The sequence below is a fragment of the Engraulis encrasicolus genome, chromosome 10, assembly GCF_034702125.1.
Source record: "Engraulis encrasicolus isolate BLACKSEA-1 chromosome 10, IST_EnEncr_1.0, whole genome shotgun sequence".
Classification (NCBI taxonomy): Eukaryota; Metazoa; Chordata; class Actinopteri; order Clupeiformes; family Engraulidae; genus Engraulis; species Engraulis encrasicolus.
In genome coordinates this window covers 51,320,963-51,340,407 of record NC_085866.1, presented here as the reverse complement: position 1 = coordinate 51,340,407, position 19,445 = coordinate 51,320,963, and the positions used below count along the sequence as shown (strand labels likewise).

The window sequence follows — 19,445 nt, the reverse complement described above, 5'->3', positions numbered from 1 at the left end:
CCTGCCGTTGAACAGGACCGTATTTTAACAGGTCGGATGGGCAGCTGTGGACAAGATAAAAGTTCCTCCTGTAAAATAAAAAAAAAAGTCAAGTTGGGGCTAACGTATATTCTTTTTTTCTTTTTTTTTGCATCAAACGTGGGTGACGTAATGTATTGTGTCATTGGTAGCCTATTAATGACATTTTTGCACTGCACACACATTTTGTTTGCTACCTGACACTACTTGGGATTCATATTTCTTTATTTTGATACAACTTATAAACTTTCTCCATAAAGCATCTCTGGCCATATTTTTCGGGCTTCGTAATCCACCACATACATTCATTATATATGTCTCAGCATAGGCCAACTTGTGATGATTTGCATGGGATTCCCAGCCCTGATGTGTCGTATTCACTCCAGAAGGGCACAGACCACTCAATTAAGGTAAGATACAGCTCCTCAACGGGACAACAATATAGAGAAATATTAATAGGTTACTTGGTTGGTAGCTGCACATAGGCCTACTGTTGGTATAGAGCTGCACATCTGCTAGAACAAATTGAGTAGGCCTACTGTAATTGTTTACCACCAATAAACACTGAAAAACAACAGTGAAACTAAACATAGAAAACCCATAGGCCTAAAGGTGCAGTAATCCAGAATTTTGGCTTGTTGGACAGATACAAATGCTAATGCTGGTCTGGATGAAGACGATGCCTAGAGTGGAACATGGAGGAACATGGAATACTGACAAGGTAACTGATACAGTGTAGCTTGTAGTAAAGCTACTGCCCATCACTGGTTAAAAGTGTATCAGATACACCATTAATAGAGTATCAGATACACTATTAACCCTGGGCATCATTACTATGGCAGCAGCACACACGAGTGAGCAGACAGGGTCAAATCTCATTAGACTTTAGAAGAATTTGTGGAGGAAAGATACAAGAATTTGTTGACAGAGGAAGATACTGATTTTTATGTGATTTTATTTAACAATGACATAAAACATTGCTGAGAGCAAATTCTCTGCAGGCTTAATGTGTCTCTCATCAAAAAGAATACATACATGTACATAAATTATTATCTTAGTTACAAAAATGCTGTGCATTTTCTTTAGATGTTATCAAAACAAATGTGTAAGATATAGGGAAGGAGATGGGGAAAGAGAGAGAGGAGAGAGGGAGAGAGAGAAAGAGAAAGAGAGATGCAAATGGTAATTTAATTTCAAAGCGGAAGCTTACATTTCAGCCAAGGCACCCCCCACCCACCTCTTTACCCAACAACCTGATGTCTTCTCAGAAGCTGAGAAACGCTCTATATTGATTGTCATGGTTACCTCCTGTTCAAACAGATGGACGGGAGTAAAACTGGCCGTAAATGCGAAGAGCCAAAACTCCCACGTTAAAATCAAAACAGTGGGCACCAGGGGCTCGGTTAATCAACCAAGGATGGGAAAACAGAGGTTAGCATGGTGAGAATGGGGACCTGGAGGGAAGGCAACAAACACAGGTGGGTGGGTGTATTGTATATTCAGGCAGCGTAAAGCCAAGACATGCTTCATGCTGCATACTTAATGCTTCCTCTCCCCCTCAATCAACACCTCTCCCTTGTGACTTCTCTGCTGCACACATGCAGTAAAATTTAATTTGGTCTGATCCCCAGGTTATAAAAGGAGAGAGAGAGAGAGAGAGAGAGAGAGAGAGAGAGAGAGAGAGAGAGAGAGAGAGAGAGAGAGAGAGAGAAAGAGAGAGAAGGCATGAATGGGGTCTCGTCATTGATTTGTAGGGAGGAGTGAGAGTGGGTGGTGCTGCTGATGCTGAGGATATAGGAGGGGGAAAAGGGGGGGGGTACTAATGTGACACACAGGACCTAGCTTCCACCACCACCCCCTGCTGCCTCCATCCCTCCCTCTCTTCATCCCTTCCTCCCTCTCTCCGCGTCGGCACAGCCCTGCAACTCCAGAGGCAGCCGAGAGTGAGAGAGAGCTACTTTTTATAACCACATGTTGCTGTGCCACCTGAACCAGCGCTGCTTGCTATGATGCTGCTGCCACAATAGCACTCCTCTCTCTCTCTCTCTCTCTCTCTCTCTCTCTCTCTCTCTCTCTCTCGCCCTCTGCATCCGTCTCTTTCTCCGTCTCCTCCCCTCCCCTCCCCTCCTCTCTTCTCCTCTCCTCTCCTCTTCTCTGCTCTCTTTTGTTTCGCTTCCCCCAAGAGCGAGAGCCATTCAATTTAGTTTCTGCCTCCTCTGACAGCTGACATTTCCAGCACGCTATTCGCATGGACGCTACTGGAAAACATTAGGAAATGTGGAGAGAAGCAAAAGAAGGAAGAGAGTTCAAGAGAATGCAACAGATTTGAGATTTGTTAAGCACGTGAAATTGGTGTGAGAGAGAACAATTGCTACAAATGAGAGGTAAGGTGTACCATATACTTTTTGCCTTTACAAACAATCTTGGGATGTTCAATTGTACAACTATTCATTTATATTTAAATGAGTTGCTTTTAATTTGTTACATGGCTGTGTATAGTATGAACCATTAAGTGTGTTGTTCAGACCTTATATATATATTCCCTATTTTAAATTCACAATATTATGCTGTTGGCAGTTTTTCTTGTCGTAAAGCAATTATAACCTCTCCCCCAAATCGACAATAGCAATTGCACCTGCTGCATGTGAGAGCAGAGTAGACAGCAGAATATTTGTTTCCAAAGCTGCTCTGCACCAACAGGTGGTTGCCTCTGCCTCTACCTCTGCCTGTGTCTCTGTGTCTGCCTCTGTCTCAGACCGAGTCCAGTTGCATGACGTGCGTTGTATGAATGGTGGCAGGAGCGATGCTCATAGTGGATTTATTTTGGCGCTGTCATGAATGCTTTCCCGCAGGAACCGCAAATGATTCACACCTCTGACTTGTGGGTGGGTGGAGGTTGTAGGGGGTAGGTGGGATTATGATTGGTGTGTGTTGTGGCGGGGTGGGGGGTGGTATTGAGGGGGCGCTGTGTGTGTGCATGCATGTCTGTGTTGGGTGTGTGTGTGTGTGTGTGTGTGTGTGTGTGTGTGTGTGTGTGTGTGTGTGTGTGTGTGTGTGTGTGTGTGTGTGTGTGTGTGTGGCGGGGGGTAGGTGCTGGGATTGCAATCGGTTTGTGTTAAGGGGTGTCTGTGTGTGTGTCTGTGTGTGTGTGTGTGTGTGTGTGTGTGTGTGTGTGTGTGTGTGTGTGTGTGTGTGTGTGTGTGTGTGTCTGTCTGTCTGTCTGTGTGTGTGTGTGTGTGTGTGTGTGTGCGCGCGCATGTGTGTGTGTGTGGTTACACTGGGCTACTGGTCTGTGGAGGCGGGTAGGTGGAATTACGATTGGTGTGTGTGTGTGTGTGTGTGTGTGTGTGTGTGTGTGTGTGTGTGTGTGTGTGTGTGTGTGTGTGTGTGTGTGTGTGGTTATACTGGACTGCGAGTGGCTCCCTCCCTGCGTCTGTCACTTGAATCAGTCATTATCACGATCTGTGTGCCCCAGCCAAATTGGGAAAACACTTGTTTGTCACACTGTGTCACTGCCATGAAGCATTAGCACAGCACCCGCTGATGATAAAATTGGATTTTTTTCTGTTATCCTGGAACAGGATGCAGTCACAGTCAGAGAGTATTAGTTGTGATCAATTTGTAATTGATATATATTTTTACAATTGCTATTGTCAATAATGCTTAAAAGTATGGTTCATTTTTTTCAGACGATGTGTTCTGAATTCTGATCAGGTGTTATTGCTTTGCTCAGAATTGATAAGTAGCCTACCAGGCTCTCTGCAATGTATTAGTCCAAGCAAACGATACTAGTAGCCATCTTTGTTTTCATTAAATAACCCATAACAACATTCGACCTCTATCTTAATATAGGGCAATTGCTTTTTACAGTCACGTCTGTACAGTCTGTGTAAATGGATTGACATCTCTGTATGTATGAGTGTTCGGTTTTGTCTTTTCTGTTTTGGCACGTGTTTTTTGTCGGAGACACCTGATGGCTGTGCAGACAGTGCTAGCAGGGTGAGCCTGCCTGTCTGACCTTTTTGCTTCTCATTCTGCAGCATGGCAATCTGCCAGAGCCCAGCCTAAATGACTAGAAGAGGTTTCCTCTCCGCAGTGACTCATTGGAGTTCAGACTCATGTCTTTTTTTTCCTGTAGTGAAGCGGTATAACCCCCTACCCCTCTTCAGGGATTTTAATAAGACAGGAATCCACACTTAACCCACCCACAGAGTCTTGTAGTGGTAACTCACTGATTTTTACACACACACACACACACACACACACACACACACACACACACACACACACACACACACACACACACACACACACACACACACATTATAGTAATTTTTAATAACTTGCAGTGCAGATGCAGTGTCTGAAATGCTTGATTTGTGTATTGTGAGATTAATGCTTAATCCTTTGTATGTGGTGAAACTGAAGACAAATTTCCACATTGTGGACAATAAAGTATTTGTATTATTCGTATTCGTATACGTAATACGTACCTGTTCTTGTCCACAGGTTGTTGTAAGAACTCCTCTAATCTAGATGGACATATGTCAGAGAGAGGGATGTATATCATCAAGTGATTCTAACGACCCTTTTGTTCAGGAAATCCTGTTGATGTATCATGACATTCAATTCTCAGAAAATTGGTGAGCAGTTAGTAGAATGTGGCTTATATGTAATGTCTGATGCCTCGTCATTCTTCAGGAGCACTGCCGCAGAATTGGGACTCCTTGGCAGCATCATATCAGAGCATGCACAAAGAGCAAAAGTGTTGTTTTAACTCCGGCAACATGGTGAATGATCTTTTTTGTATGAGTGGAACTTCAACTGCAGCAATCAATGTATATTAGGGCTGTAACAATATTGTATTGAACCGAGAAATCGCGATACACAGTCACGATACTGTATCGCGGTAAAAGGACGCAATATTCGTGATAGGCCCTTTCCAAGTTTTGTTACCCATCAGGCCAGAAAACAACCACATGATATTAAGTGATAGTACTTCCAAGCTTCAAATCATCATCATTATATGGGTAGATGACGGATAGGCAGCAAAAAACATTTTTTTCACAAAACATTGTTTATGAGGGAAAAAAGTATATGTCTACGTAGTGCAGCAATTAATCTTTCAAAAAATCCAAGTGGTCACAATGTTGGTCTATTCATTGATTATTTATTTACGTTGATAAAGCAATTTGCTGAAAATATGTCCTTTGGTGTGACGTTAAGAAATAAATATATTAAGTAATGTAGAAATGGCTTGATGGAGTTTTATGAACATTGTTATACTCTTCATATTTATTGCAATTTTTTAAAGTCTTAATTTAATGAGAAATTACCATTTAAGTATTTTTTCCCCATTAGAAGTGAGATTATTAGAAACCCTCGAGGAAAAACAGGGATATCTTTCTTTTAAATGTTCAAAATTGTCCGAATTTATACTAACTTTTCAGGGACGATAATTTGTTCTTCAAACATATTGTTTAGCTCAAACAAATATTTGAGCGTTTAAAACATGTCACACCGTAGGACATTCATGTCACGCTAAAGGACAGAAATGCAAAACTGAGCCAGAAACAAATATATCAACATGATTATTTTGTCTTTTGATCATAATATAATACATAATATAACACTTTACACTTATAAGTCTTTGAATCGTCGATTATCAGCCTATCGTAACTCTTAATGACAGCCATGCGGTCATTGAATGTAACCTGCAGAGCTCATAAGGCTCATACTGAAGGGTGACCTTGGCATGACCATCACACTTTTGTAGGTATGCTATGACTGTCACACCATTGAACCTGTAGTGTGTAGTGGCCAGTGCCTGTTTGGTATCTCAAGCTGGACAGCACATTTATGCTGTATATTGAGCTCTCCACAGCATACTTTATTCATCTATACTCCTCTATATACTCTCTCACTGATCTTTCCTTCACTGTTACGTTATATTTTATGGTTTCAAAGCACCATTAATGACATTTTATATCATTTGACAGTATCTAAAATCAACAGCAAATATTCATCAACAATGCATCAAAGTATAAATTCCAAAGGCCAATAAAGGAATAAGTAATTTGAATACACAATATGTATCTAGTCAAACAACAAAACAAAAAAAATATTTACTACCAGTTGTTTTAAAAGCTATTTCTCAAATATCTAGTCCCTTGGTGTGACCTGTTTGTCCTTTGGTGTGATACTCCAAAGTGTCACACCATAGGACTTTTACCATCACACCATAGGACTTTTACCATCACACCATAGGACTTTTGAGCTTTTGAGTTAATTTAAAGCCATGTTGTTGCCAACTGAAATACAATTTCACCTTTAGTAAGATGCATTTTCATACATCTACATAAGAAAAAAATATGAAAAATATACACTATTGTCAAAATGTATTTTATGGCTGTCACACCAAAGGACTACAAAACTAATACATCTTGTGGTAGCAAAACATAATTGATTGACTGAAGAACTCTGAGAGAAAAATCTAAAATCCACACTTGCCATTGGCTTCTTAAGGGTCTAAAGTCACAATTTATGTACCGCTGGAGCTTCAACAATAGATAATTATCCACAGAATTAACCAAAAAAATTATCACACCACAGGACATTATTTTCTGCGACAAAGTTTCACAAGTCCATACGGTCTCAGAAAAACAGGAAAAAAATTAAGCATTGCCACTTGCTAAAATAGACACCTTGAAAAACATGCCAGGGTTGTTAAGACAAATGACTGAGCTTTGATTATTTATTTAAAAATGTTTTAATATGGAGAACCAGGCTTGCCTCAGTCACACCATAGGACAAATGTGACATTTGACTCAAAATTAAGTATACTTATTTAAGCTCTGGATTTATTACACATTACTTTTTCACAACAACGACATTAGTTTAATCATTTAAAGCATTGACAATTTTGAAAGCATGAATTTACTTAATTTTAAGAGCCTGCGACAGCAAAATTTGCACGTCACGTCATCTACCCATATATATATATATATATATATATATATATATATATATATATATATATATATATATATATATATATATATATATATAAATATTAGTACCCTCTTGTAACCTAACTATAAAGTATCATAGTTTTTATTAATAATTCTAGTTCATACTGTTGGCAATTGTGAAATCGTGGGGTGTATCGAACCGTGGGTCAAAAATCGTGATGCAAACTGAATCGTGAGTTGAGTGTATCGTTACAGCCTTAATGTATATTCATTTATGATACTTTGGCTAGTAAAATAGGCTTGTGCAAGACATATTGTGCGAGTTAAATGGATCTAAAAGAAAGGTAGCAGGTTGCCTTAATCATTTTTTAAGTGGATTGATTCTAAGCACCACTTTCTACCGCCCTGCACGCTGCATGGATCCTTCCTTTGATCTGGCCCATTTGCCTTTGATGGTGATGGTGAGATGCACTGAAGTAAAGGAAGCAGAAACGGAGTGTCCAGCAGACATTCTGGAACACATGACCTGTCCTGTGGTTGGCTGGCTGGCACTCAGTGTTCTTTTGAATCTGATTCTGGAACACAGATGGCCCATTTGAAGTTGGTGACTGACTGACAACCCTGCCCTGACATTTGTCTTCTTTGCCCTTTACCATGTGCATGTCTGGGCGTCCCCTCTTGTGTCAGTGATGGACAGCTTTTCCAATCGAAAAAAAAATAATGGAATATAATAAAAACAGCTGAATGGACTGAATTTGACGAGTTCAAAGAACTAATATTATGAATAACAGCATTACATTTGCATTTACATTCACATTCATTCTTCTATTTCACACAGAATTATCTGTGTGTGTGTGTGTGTGTGTGTGTGTGTGTGTGTGTGTGTGTGTGTGTGTGTGTGTGTGTGTGTGTGTGTGTGTGTGTGTGTGTGGTTGTGTGTGTGTGTGTGTGTGTGTGTGTGTGTGTGTGTGTGTGTGTGTGTGTGTGTGTGTGTGCGTGTGGGTGTGCGTGTGTGTGCCTGTCTGCCTGCCTGTCTGTCTGTCTGTCTGTCTGTCTGTCTGGTCATGTGCTTGTCTATCCACATGTTGTGTTATAAAGACGCCTAGGCTTAAAAGTCGCAGTATGCCGGGACTGATCAGCAAAGAGAAATGGAAGGCCTTGCCCCTGAGCGTGTCCGACATCAGCTCCTGCGTGCGGGGCTACACGCTGGCCATGACGGCCTCCCTCACATACGACAACATGGAGGACCACTCCATAGAGGGTGAGTAGAGCAGTAGAGAGCCCACATGCTTTGAATTAAAGGATAACTTCAGCCAATTTCAACATGCAGTTGTAATGCTCACACTACCCTGAACTTATCAGTACCTGAGTTTTTTTTTTCAGCCTTTTCCGAGATCCTGGTCATTGTAATGGGGGTAGGTGTTTGTTTAAATTTCAAAAAAACATCTTGATTTATTACCAAAAACATACTAAAGGTTATGCAACATGTAAGGGTTAACGTTCTGCGAGAAGGTCGCTACCGTGGAATAGCAGCACGACAGAGAGAATCTTTAGACCCCGACGCGGAGCGGAGGGGTCTTGTTCTCTCTGAAGTGCTGCTATTCCACAAAGCGACCGACTCGCCAAAAGTTAACCCGCTTATTATATGGATATACTTAAATGATTCACACATGACGGGGACATTTCTTTAGACCTATTTAATGTTAAGATTGTTGCTGCGCAAAACAAAACAGTGCCGTTGTGGAACACCGCTAGGCAACAGCTAGGTAGCCAGGACAAAAGGTGTTGTCTATCACAGCAGCTGATTAGAGTGACAAAAGACCGGACCCCCTGCGGAGTGATATGAAACATTCGCTTTAGCCACTGACTTGTAGGCCTATACAAGCCAGTGGCTTTAGCAGTGAACGTCTTGCCATTGACAGCGGTAGCCAGGACAACGGGTGCTGTCTATCACAGCAGCTGATTAGAGTCTTGTTGAAAAGTCGCTTTAGCAGTGAAAAGTCTTGTTGCCATTGACAGCGGTCTGTTATAGACCAACCCGTCCGTTATCGAAAAATAACAGACGTCCGAACGTTGGGGAGCCCCGTTGAAATGAATGGAGCATTCGACAGATGACGTCACAACCATATAATAACACCAGATAACTACAGCGATACCTTTTGGGAAAATATTTGGAGGAGGCGTTGTTAAGAATTTAAAAAATGTAAACAAAACCTGCCCCATTAGAATAGCTCAGATCTCGGAAAGGACTGAGCCAAAAAATGCAGCATCACTGGGTACTGACAAGTCAAGCGTGACTGAGCAATACAACAGTATTGAAATTGGCAGAAGTGGTCCTTTAACTAAGTAAGTGACCTTTTATGCACAAGTGCCTGTCTGTGCAACGCAACGCTGACCTAAAAAGGCAAAGAGCAAAAACAAAAATCACTATGTGAATGTGGAAATTGATTCAACCAATCAATCCAATCCGGCCAAATCAATATCCTTGCTTGGCAGTAGGATGTCCAGGTCTTGTGGTATTAGCAGGAATAATAGAACTGCTTGCATTGAGATGAATGAAGTAAAAACCCAACTGTTTAAAATAGGTTTGGAGAGTTGGACAAGAGGTTCTCCAAAAAGCAAACAGGTTTCCAACGGCACTTGACTTAACAGTTGATCCCCCCCCCCTCATTAAGGGGCACTTGTTACTCATCAACCATCTCTGGTTAAACAGCCTCAGTCATCAGTGCAAGCTTCACAATGTCCTCAGACATCAGTTGCAGAAGCAGTCATTCTCACTAAGATTGCTGTGCTGACACCCTCATCCTCTGGAGACTTCCTGCCTTTTGGGATCAATGCTTGAAAGTAATATTGACTGTTGACCATGATTTAAAATCACAACATGAGAAAGTTGTCCCAGTGACTTTTTAAATGATAGTTGTCGAGACAACCCAGGTTATATTTTCTTTATAGTCTGAGGGTGAGCCAGGTACTCAAAGCATCACTGAGGTAATATTAATCATCGCAAGCTACCGTTGAACTAAGTCGATGTATGGACCACTTTCTCTCCTGTGCTGCAGCTATCCAGATGTGGCCAGGGGAATCTGTAAGTCGGCGTGGCACCACAGTCACTTGCAAAGCTGTGGCCATATTGAAATGGGGGCAACATTTACATTAGCGCCTATGGGAAGGAAAGCTATGCTATACCTGACCCCCCCAATTGAATATAGCCAATACCTGATCAATGATGATAACATTACAAATGCCTTGGTGGCCATACATTCACTTGTTGAGACCAAACTAGCAAGTGACTTGTGGACTGCTGCTCTACATTCATCACATATTCCCTTTAATGAAAAATTCAATATGATGAGTCCAGATGGGGCCAGGCGGACGCAAATATAGTTTTGCGGGATGTAAATCAGATGCCTCATTACCATATTAATCAGCCCTCCAAATCCCCCTGTGCGAGGCCTGGCCTCTCATAAAAGCCAACTCCAGCTGTCTGAAGTGTAATGTTAATCCCCAGTCCTCTCATCACACCACACTTTCCAGCTGTAGACTGATGCGATGTGATGTGTGTAGATGGGAACAATGTAATGATGAATTATTGAGACAGCATGCTGTCCAATGTACGTAACAAGGTGTAACATTTGAATACTGCATGGGCTACATGGGTAACATTCGAGTGCTAAACAACACCGGGGTTGAAATAATGTGGATTCATACAACATTACAACTATATTAATAACGACTTTTCAACATTTGACACTGGCATCTCGGTTTACTGATTGCTTAATTTGTGTAATGCGATATAATGTATCCGCCACTAATGAGTGTCAATGCAGTGCCTCCAAATGTTATCCCAGATCATGTACACAGCAATGTCATGTATTATTTGAATGCATATTAGGACCGTATGTTTTGTTCTGCTACTGTAATTACCGTAACGTAAGGTTTTGTTCTCTCTACAGGAATCTTCATTTATCCACTGGAGGAATGCTCGACGGTCGTCGGCTTCGAGGCAATGATCTCCTCTCAGATCATAACCGTGCAGATCAAAGACAAAACCAAGATCGATGACTGTTACTCTGATTGTTTATCCTCAGCCAATGGGGCACTGCAGTCGGGAAGTGGTCAGTATTTCTCTCTCTCTCTCTCTCTCTCTCTCTCTCTCTCTCTCTCTCTCTCTCTCTCTCTCTCTCTCTCTCTCTCGCTTTTTTTATCTGTCTCCCTGTCGAAGTTGTACATCTATACATCTATCCATTCATCGCACTATCTCTCCGTCTCCGTCTCTCTCTATCTCCCTTGTCTCTCTGTCTTCCTGCGACCCATCCATCAGATGAAACGCAATTTCCTTAGCAATCATAGTGATTAATTGATCACGGTTCTCCTCCTCCATGTTTGCATGCCCTGCACTGCAATGTCCAGGCCCAGGCCACTCTCTCTCTCTCTCTCTCTCTCTCTCTCTCTCTCTCTCTCTCTCATTCATTCTCTCTCTCTCTTTCCCTTTCTTTCTTTGTTTCTTTGTATGACCCGTTGTTAATGTGTACACCTCTCTCTCTAGTGCATCTATATGTATCCATTTGTTGCAAAGATCAAAGGTCACTATCCATGTTGTGTGTCCTGTCCTGCATTGTCCCCCTCCAAGCCACTTAGTGATGGATAGATCTATCCTACTGTATACTCATATTCTGTATACATACGTATTGGTGGTGTCAACAATGATCGATTCGGCAATGCAATCCAATGCGGGGCTTGGACGATCCAGAATCGATCCGGCAAGTTCCAGAATTGATCCGGCAATTTTTTTAAGTTTCAATTACTTCCATGGATATTTCGGGAACAAATGAATGTTAAATTAAATAAAAGCACTTCAAAACATTGCAAGACTGATACAAACTGATACAGAAAACAGCCAATAAATTGTTGCTCAGTATCTGACTGCTTATATTGCCTCATCATAACTGATTAAACATTTGCTTTGCTTTCAGTAGAAATGTAATGCATTGCAATGTAGAATTGAATCGGATCGGATCGGATCGCATAGAATCGAATTGAATCAAATCGCTTCTTCCCGAATCGTGATCGAATCGGATCGTGAGGGCAGTGCCGATCCACACCACTAATACGTATGCTATATTAATGTTCTATACTCATGTCCTATGTTGAGGGTTCTATACTCATGCCATATACTGTACATGTTAGTGTCAATGATGGGCAAAATGGATTCATTATTTACAATCCAGCGCCACATATTCCAAATGACCTTGGTTTGACCTGTCCAATTCAGCCAGGTGATTGGCTGGATGAATGATCACCTTGTTCAATTGAACAGGTAAAACAAGGTCATTTGGAATATGTGGCAATAAATTGAAACTAATGAATCCATATTGCCCATGACTTGTTACTGTTGTCCTGTTGTACTGTGCTGTCCGGTGGTGTCCACCTCCAGGCCACATCGTGATGGAGGAGGACCTGGAGAGGATGGTGCTGGTGGTGAACCTGGGCGAGATCCCCCCTATGGAGACAGTCAGCGTGCTGGTCAGCACCTCCTCTGAGCTCCCCACGCTGCCCAGCGGTGGCATCAGGGTGCTGTCCCCTCCCGTCTGCACCCCCAGGGTCCAGCGCTCCGTCAAGGAAGAACAGCTCTTCTCCCCCAGCGCCAGTAGGAGGTAAGGGCAATATATAATAATAACAAGGGAGGCTCACAGGTACACGGGACAGAGATTGGTGTGCAGACATTATTGTGTAGAGCAGTGGTTCCCAACCTTTTTCTTCAGGGGCCCATACTTTTACCATTGTAAGCTTTGGTGACCCAATCGTGCAAGCACAAGTCACATTCTCATTAGTTATCAGTTTATTCCTCAATTTGTCTTCAGTCAAATATAGAATAAATGTTTAATTTACTTAGATTTTGTTGCTTCTATAGTAGTTTAAATGCTTTTTCATTTATTCAGCATTGGCTATATAAGTTATTAAAATTAACCCCCTTAAAATCAAGAGGGCTTCGCGACCCACTGTGGATCTTTGGCGACCCACAAGTTGGGTCCCGACCCATAGGTTGGGAACCACTTGTGTAGAGCAGTGGTTCCCAAGCTGGGGGTCAGGACCCCTCGCGGGGTCGCAGAGGTACTGAAGAGCGGTCGCAGACAAAAGAGACATCGCATAAAAACAGGAAATACACAGGCTAATGTATTTCCATAATTTGGTTAGTAACAGTATTCACTTGTAAGGTTAATCAATGTATTTGCTCTCCTGTGGATTTCTAGCAATATTAATGGACCAACTACTAATGGAAAATCTAGCAATATTAATGGATAAAAAACATGCCTACATTTGCCTAGAGGCTGAGATATTTACCACAGGTTTTTTACAGGATGACAGTACATTTTCCCAAAAATGGCTCAGGTTTTTTTTGCAAGTGTCTTAGGTATCATTGGGTTAAAAGATGCCACTTTGAAAGGCAGACACTCCTCCATCCCTTTAACGACAGACACTCCATAATTCTCATGGCTGCAGCCCAGACATCAATGAGCTAATTATTTCTGGATGCCCATTAGCGGGACAGCATCTCACTCTGTGTGACCGGAGGATGGTTAATGTGTCCTGTGCAGGAGGGGGACAGGCATCATCACTGTCCTGCCTGCCTGGGGCACTGCTGACCAGACCATGATTTGGGTGCTGGTTACACGTATGCGGAAAAATGTTAAATGACATTTTTTATCAGTTTATGTATTACCACGACATGTGGATACAAAATAAAGACTCCATTGTGACAGGTGCGTTTTAGCCCCCTAAATGGAGGCTATTTTTACAACCAGAGTTTTGAAATGCACATTTTAAAATGCTGTGTACATGTAAATGAGAGGCCAAAACCCAAATATATCCACATACGTGTAAACAGCACCTAATACTACAAAATAGACATTTGTCGTCAACGGATACCATTCCCAGTAATTTTCCTTATTGTCTCTTCAACCGTCTGAGCCCCCATGGTTATTGCTACGTCTTTTTCATGATTTTTTCCCTTAAGGGCTCTGCACACCACTTCTGACCGCATTGCTGAGCACTTTCAAATTTGACGACGTCACTTTCCCCTGCTTACTGGCAGGCAGACTTTATGCCCCAAACGTAACACAGTGCCAGCATAGTACCCTGTTGATTCAACCATAGATTTTAATGAGTGACTCCAACAAAATACGCTTGAATTGTGATCAACAGGTGGTGACGGCAGACTTCCTCACTGGTGTGGGAGACTGTATTGGAAACAATGGATTCGAATGTTGGCAGAGCATTGCTCAGCATTTTGTCCGAGCCGCTACGCAGAGGGCTTAAGCCTGAGGATGAGCCAGGGACCCAAGACAGTTAGTGTTTGTCTTTGTGTAGGAGGTGCATGCATGACTGTGCCATGGGCCACTGCTGGCCATGATTTAAATCCAGACTAACACTAGCATTAAGACAGAAATGTGTCCACACATCAACACTGTTCCCAGAGATTTTGGCTATTGTCTTTGTCACCATCTTGGCCGTTGGTTATCCCTTTATGTTTTTCATGATTTTGGGGAACTCATTGCTAGAACTCATTGCTAAGTTAGTAATTACATCATTGCAAAACTACAGTAAATAAGTAGATGTACAGACTGCTGTGCTGTAGTCAGGATTGTGATTCGTTTTGCAGAAATCCAATTATGACCAGGGGATGGCCATACACAGGCACTCAACACGGGCACATTCCATTGTCCAAACTCCCGTCCTCTACTTGTGCTTGTGGCCTTGCGCTTTGCTGACGCCCTGCCTCCGTGGAGAAAACAATTAAGTATCCCCGCTGTCAACCCAGGCACGACACCTTTTGGGAGACTTTTCTCCATTGAACAGCCTGATGAATGAGACACTGACTTTTGAATTGTGTGTTTGCAAGATATTGAATTAAACTTCTATCATAAATGACGTCTTGTGACGTCATCAAAAGGCCACAAGCCCAAGGGATGACGATAAGTTTGGATAATGGAGAAGACCCAACGTTTCCATGTTGTCAGAGCAACTTTTGAAGGGCTTTTCCCCATTGGACATTCCACAACAGGAAAGGACGGGAGCAGCTAGTTTGACTTGCACCGTGGCCCTGCCATGGCCAACTGGTAGGGCACTCGGCTGCCATGCGGCCGGCCCGGGTCATTTGCCAACTCCTCCCCATCTCTCTCCCCATTCGCTTCCTGTCCACCTCTCAAACTGTCCTGTCAATAAAGTCGTAAAAAGACCAAAAAAAAATCTTTAAGTTTGACTTGCACCCTAGATGGTTAACGGTTGTTTCTGGTTCTTCTAGGAGGGACAGGCATCACTGTGCCCTGGGCCCCCACGATCAGCAGCTGGTCCCGGGCAGCGGGCAGCAGCTGTGCCTGGCATGGCTGCTGGAGGATGAGGCCATCAACTCCATAGACTACGACTTCAACTTCCAGCTGGAGATCCGAAGCCCATACCTGCTCGCAGGTCGGTCAGAAGACACTTTCTTGGTCCAGTTACACCTTGTTTGTTTTACGGTGTTGTAGTGTAACCCATATGTAGCGATATGGTCTTATATTGAACCAAAAGGTTTACGTTAGTACTTGGTAAGTACAGTACAGATCAAGGACATAATACAGTATTACATAGTGTTGCATGTGGATGCTGGTGCAATAATAGAGAAATAGAGAGAATTGGTAGTAATTATACTTTTACAACTTTTACGGTTAGGGTTAGGGTTAGGGTGAGGGTGAGGGTGATGGTTAGATCATACCTGCCCATACCAGCTCGCAGGTCAGATGTTACCTATTGTATGTCTGCGTTCTCTGATTGGAAACTTGTTTGCTGAACAATTAATTTTACTTTTTCCACTGATACATTAGTTACCAGTAGGTGCAGCCTAACGAAGTATCTAACACCATATAAGATTGTGTACTTAAGGTTTTAAGGTTATGTTCAATTGAAGTGCACAGCATTACATGTTTATATATGCACTAAAAAATGGTGTTCCCTTCATTCTACTGTGCTTGTTCCTACAATTTGGCACAGTGCAGCTTGCTGGACTCTGTTCCATAGGGTTAGGGTTAGTATATGTACAGTGTAAATACGTAATATTATTCATGCACTGTATGTTGATGCAGTGCACTAAATGATAAACAGCAAAATGTTGACATCTTTCCTGTTTGGCTTATGTGAAGGGTGCGTTGAGGTAGATGAAATCAATATTCACAACCAGAGGTGGATAATCCTCACTTCAGAAAGTAGCCATCCTACCATGTATTGGTTGCACCAGTGAACACAATCTCAGTAATTTTGCAAAATTGTTCATCTACCTGATTATAGAACTGGGCTCAATAGTATCAGATGGAATCAGTAGTATCAGATGTTGGGCATGGTATGAGTAAATATGGGCTGGAACCTTTAGGCCATTTTCACACTTGGTCCCTTTAAGCCATTTACGGTAAGCAAAATCAGACCTGTGACTCCAAAGCGTACCCAAATCTCTCGGAAGTGAACCGTACTGAGACATTTGTTGACGTGGTCTCAGTTCTATTCACTAAAAAGTATACGGTACAGTTCACTAGTTTGCGCATTGTGAACTCAAAGCAGTCCTCACTTTTTTCGATTAATTATTTCCTCCTTTTTTGAAGTTGGGCAGGAGGAATGTGAGGAAATGTTGGATTTTGAAGTATACTACTGCTTCAATTTACCCTAGTCAACAATGAAGTCTGATGTCAAAGCCTGTACAGTATATCTTATTAGAGAATGAAGTTTGAGGAGAATTTTGTACAGGGTGGATAAGAACGCATGCAGAGGGTTACTGTATGCTCATTAGGTACCGATCACTCAAACAGCGTGTTTACATTATGAAAGGCTGCCTGCTTCAACTAGCCTGCTTTAACTAGCAGTGTTGTGACAAGTTACAAGTTACACCTTTGGTTATAGCTTTGGTTTTAGGTTACACCTTTGGTTTTGACCTCTTGTTTACATGTAAACAGAGTTTTAGATTTCATTTCTAAAAATGTATTTCATTAAAAACATCCCAGTGAGAGGGCCAGTTAAAGGGACATTGTGTGGGATTTTTAGTTGTTTATATCCAGAATTCATGCTGCCCATTCACTAATGTTACCTTTTTCATGAATACTTACCACCACCATCAAATTCTAAGTATTCATTATGACTGGAAAAAATTGCACTTTTCATACATGAAAAGGGGGATCTTCTCCATGGTCCGCCATTTTGAATTTCCAAAAATAGCCATTTTTAGCTGCAAAAATGACTCTACTTGGACCATCACCATACTAGAAAATATTTGTTTATTACTTAGTAAACTTTCATGTAAAGATCAAATTTGGCAATAGGCAGCCCAGTTTCAATGAGCAGCATAGTTGCAGTACCATTTTTGACCATTTCCTGCACAGTGTCCCTTTAAAGAGTTTTTATTTTTATCCACATGTCGTGTTTTCATGTAAACGGATAAAAATATAAATATCTGCATACGTGTAACCAGGACCTATATGTACAGTAGGCCTACATGGTAGGGGTCTGTGCTCTATGGCTGTTTTCTGGTTCTAGTTCTAGATGCTTAGAGCAGTCTTTCAGCTTGCGTGGCCGCTGCTTATTCTATCTAGAGAGCTTGAGAGCATGTTTTTTGGTGCAGGTGTGGAGAGCCCGTCGCATGCCATCCGGGCAGACGCAGACCCCTGTGCCCGCTCCGCCACCAACATCGTGGTCACCCTGGCTGACAAGTACACTTACGACTGCCCGGTGGAGATCCTCATCTACCCCAGTGGTGCGTTTTTAAACAGATTATACATACAGACAAGTTCAACGCACACCTGTATACCCACATGCGAGCATGCACACACACAAACGCACAGACGCACAAACACAATTAATGAATTAGCATTTTTAATTAAAAATGAAAAGTGCAAAGCCAACACCTACAAGGATACACACACCTTCACATGCCACACACACATGCAAGCATGCACGCACGCACGCATGCACACACGCATGCACGCACGCACAAACACACACACACACACACCAGAGCCCTGGAGTACCATTGAAAAGCAAGAATAATGGTCAACACAGCATTCCCGAGCCTATGCCCAGTATAGCCTTGACAACGACCATTTACTTCCTCCAAGTGTGAAGAGCTTATTAGATCACTCGCTATAAAGGAGCCTCTACCTGCCCTTAGTGGCCACTGAAACAACCTGCCTCCAGCTTTCTTCCTCTCTGATAAGATTTCAGAGTCCTTTTTTATCCTATTTCTCTTTATCGTTCCCTCTCTTTCTGTCTTTTTCTGTCTTGCTGCCCTCTTCCTCTCTCCCTCTCTCTTTCTCCCTCTCTCCCTCTCCCTCTCTCCCTCTCTCCTTCTCTCTCCCTCTCCCCCACTCTCTCTCTCTCTCTCTCTATCGCTCATTCTCATGCATCCTCTCCTCTATACCTCTATACTGTAGTACCCTTCCCCCCACTCAAAATATGTCTGATTCTACAGCATGTGTGTCTGTGTTTTTTTCATTTCCTTTATCTGTGTCGGTTCTCTCTGTTCTGGGCTGCCCCCTTGTATGTCTTTTCCATGCGTGTCTCCCAGCCTTTCTCCCTTTCTTCTTTTCACAGTTACACTGTACCTCCCTCCCTTAGTCTCTGCCAGTCTGACGGCATGACAATGAGAAGTTCAAGACACTTGTAATGGATCTAAGCTACTGTATTGTGCGGGAGATGAAGAGCTCCTTGAGAGAGAGAGAAAAATGAAAAGATACCCAGAGCAACAATGCAGCCGAACTCAATTCAATGTGGATGCATCCACAGCCAGTATTATTGGGTCTTCTAGACTCATCTGTGGGATGTCCTGGGGGCATAAAAAATTAACCCTGCCTGGCCTGAATGAATACCCCTCAAATATTGCACGCTGCTTCATTTGTTTTGGATAAATGTGTAAAAATGGAATAGAATAGAATAGAATAGAATATAATATAATAGAATATAGAATACAATATAACTGAATTGAAAGTCTTTATTGTCAATATACAAAGTGCAATGCGTTTTGAAGCCTCCCACACAGGTGCATACAGCGCTATAAGAGCATAATGTACTAATAGAAGGTTCAAAAACTGCTATGCAGTAAAATAAAAGACACCCATGCAAGCCCACCAAGGTACACCACAGACAGACAGAAAGACAGGCAGGTAGGCAGGTAGGCAGGCAGGCAGGCAGACATCAAGGCAGCCAGACAAAAGGAATATCAGTGGGTCATGTATAATGTAATGTAGTACTGTAATGCAAAGAAGAATGGGGGGCATAAGGATTGACAGGTCAGGGGGAGTAAGGGAGGATGGAGTGGGTAGGGGGAGTGGGTAGGAATAGTAAAGTACAAGTGATTGACTGCTAAGAGCCGTGGAGCTGCATACGCTTTCGGTCATATTTCACCCTCAGTGAGTGATTGTCCGAGAGTGATTGCGGTGCTTA

General features: G+C 42.3%; 1 protein-coding gene across 1 annotated transcript in view; it reads left to right on the top strand.

Moving 5' to 3' along the window:
* Positions 1 to 8,111: 8,111 nt before the first annotated feature.
* Positions 8,112 to 19,445, top strand: part of vwa5b1 (von Willebrand factor A domain containing 5B1) — a 52,694-nt gene continuing 41,360 nt past the window's right edge. The window contains exons 1-5 of the mRNA XM_063207695.1: positions 8,112 to 8,250; positions 10,943 to 11,104; positions 12,424 to 12,643; positions 15,292 to 15,455; positions 17,629 to 17,760. Coding sequence (XP_063063765.1) covers positions 8,112 to 8,250; positions 10,943 to 11,104; positions 12,424 to 12,643; positions 15,292 to 15,455; positions 17,629 to 17,760 — 817 coding nt within the window. The remainder of the gene's footprint in view (positions 8,251 to 10,942; positions 11,105 to 12,423; positions 12,644 to 15,291; positions 15,456 to 17,628; positions 17,761 to 19,445) is intronic.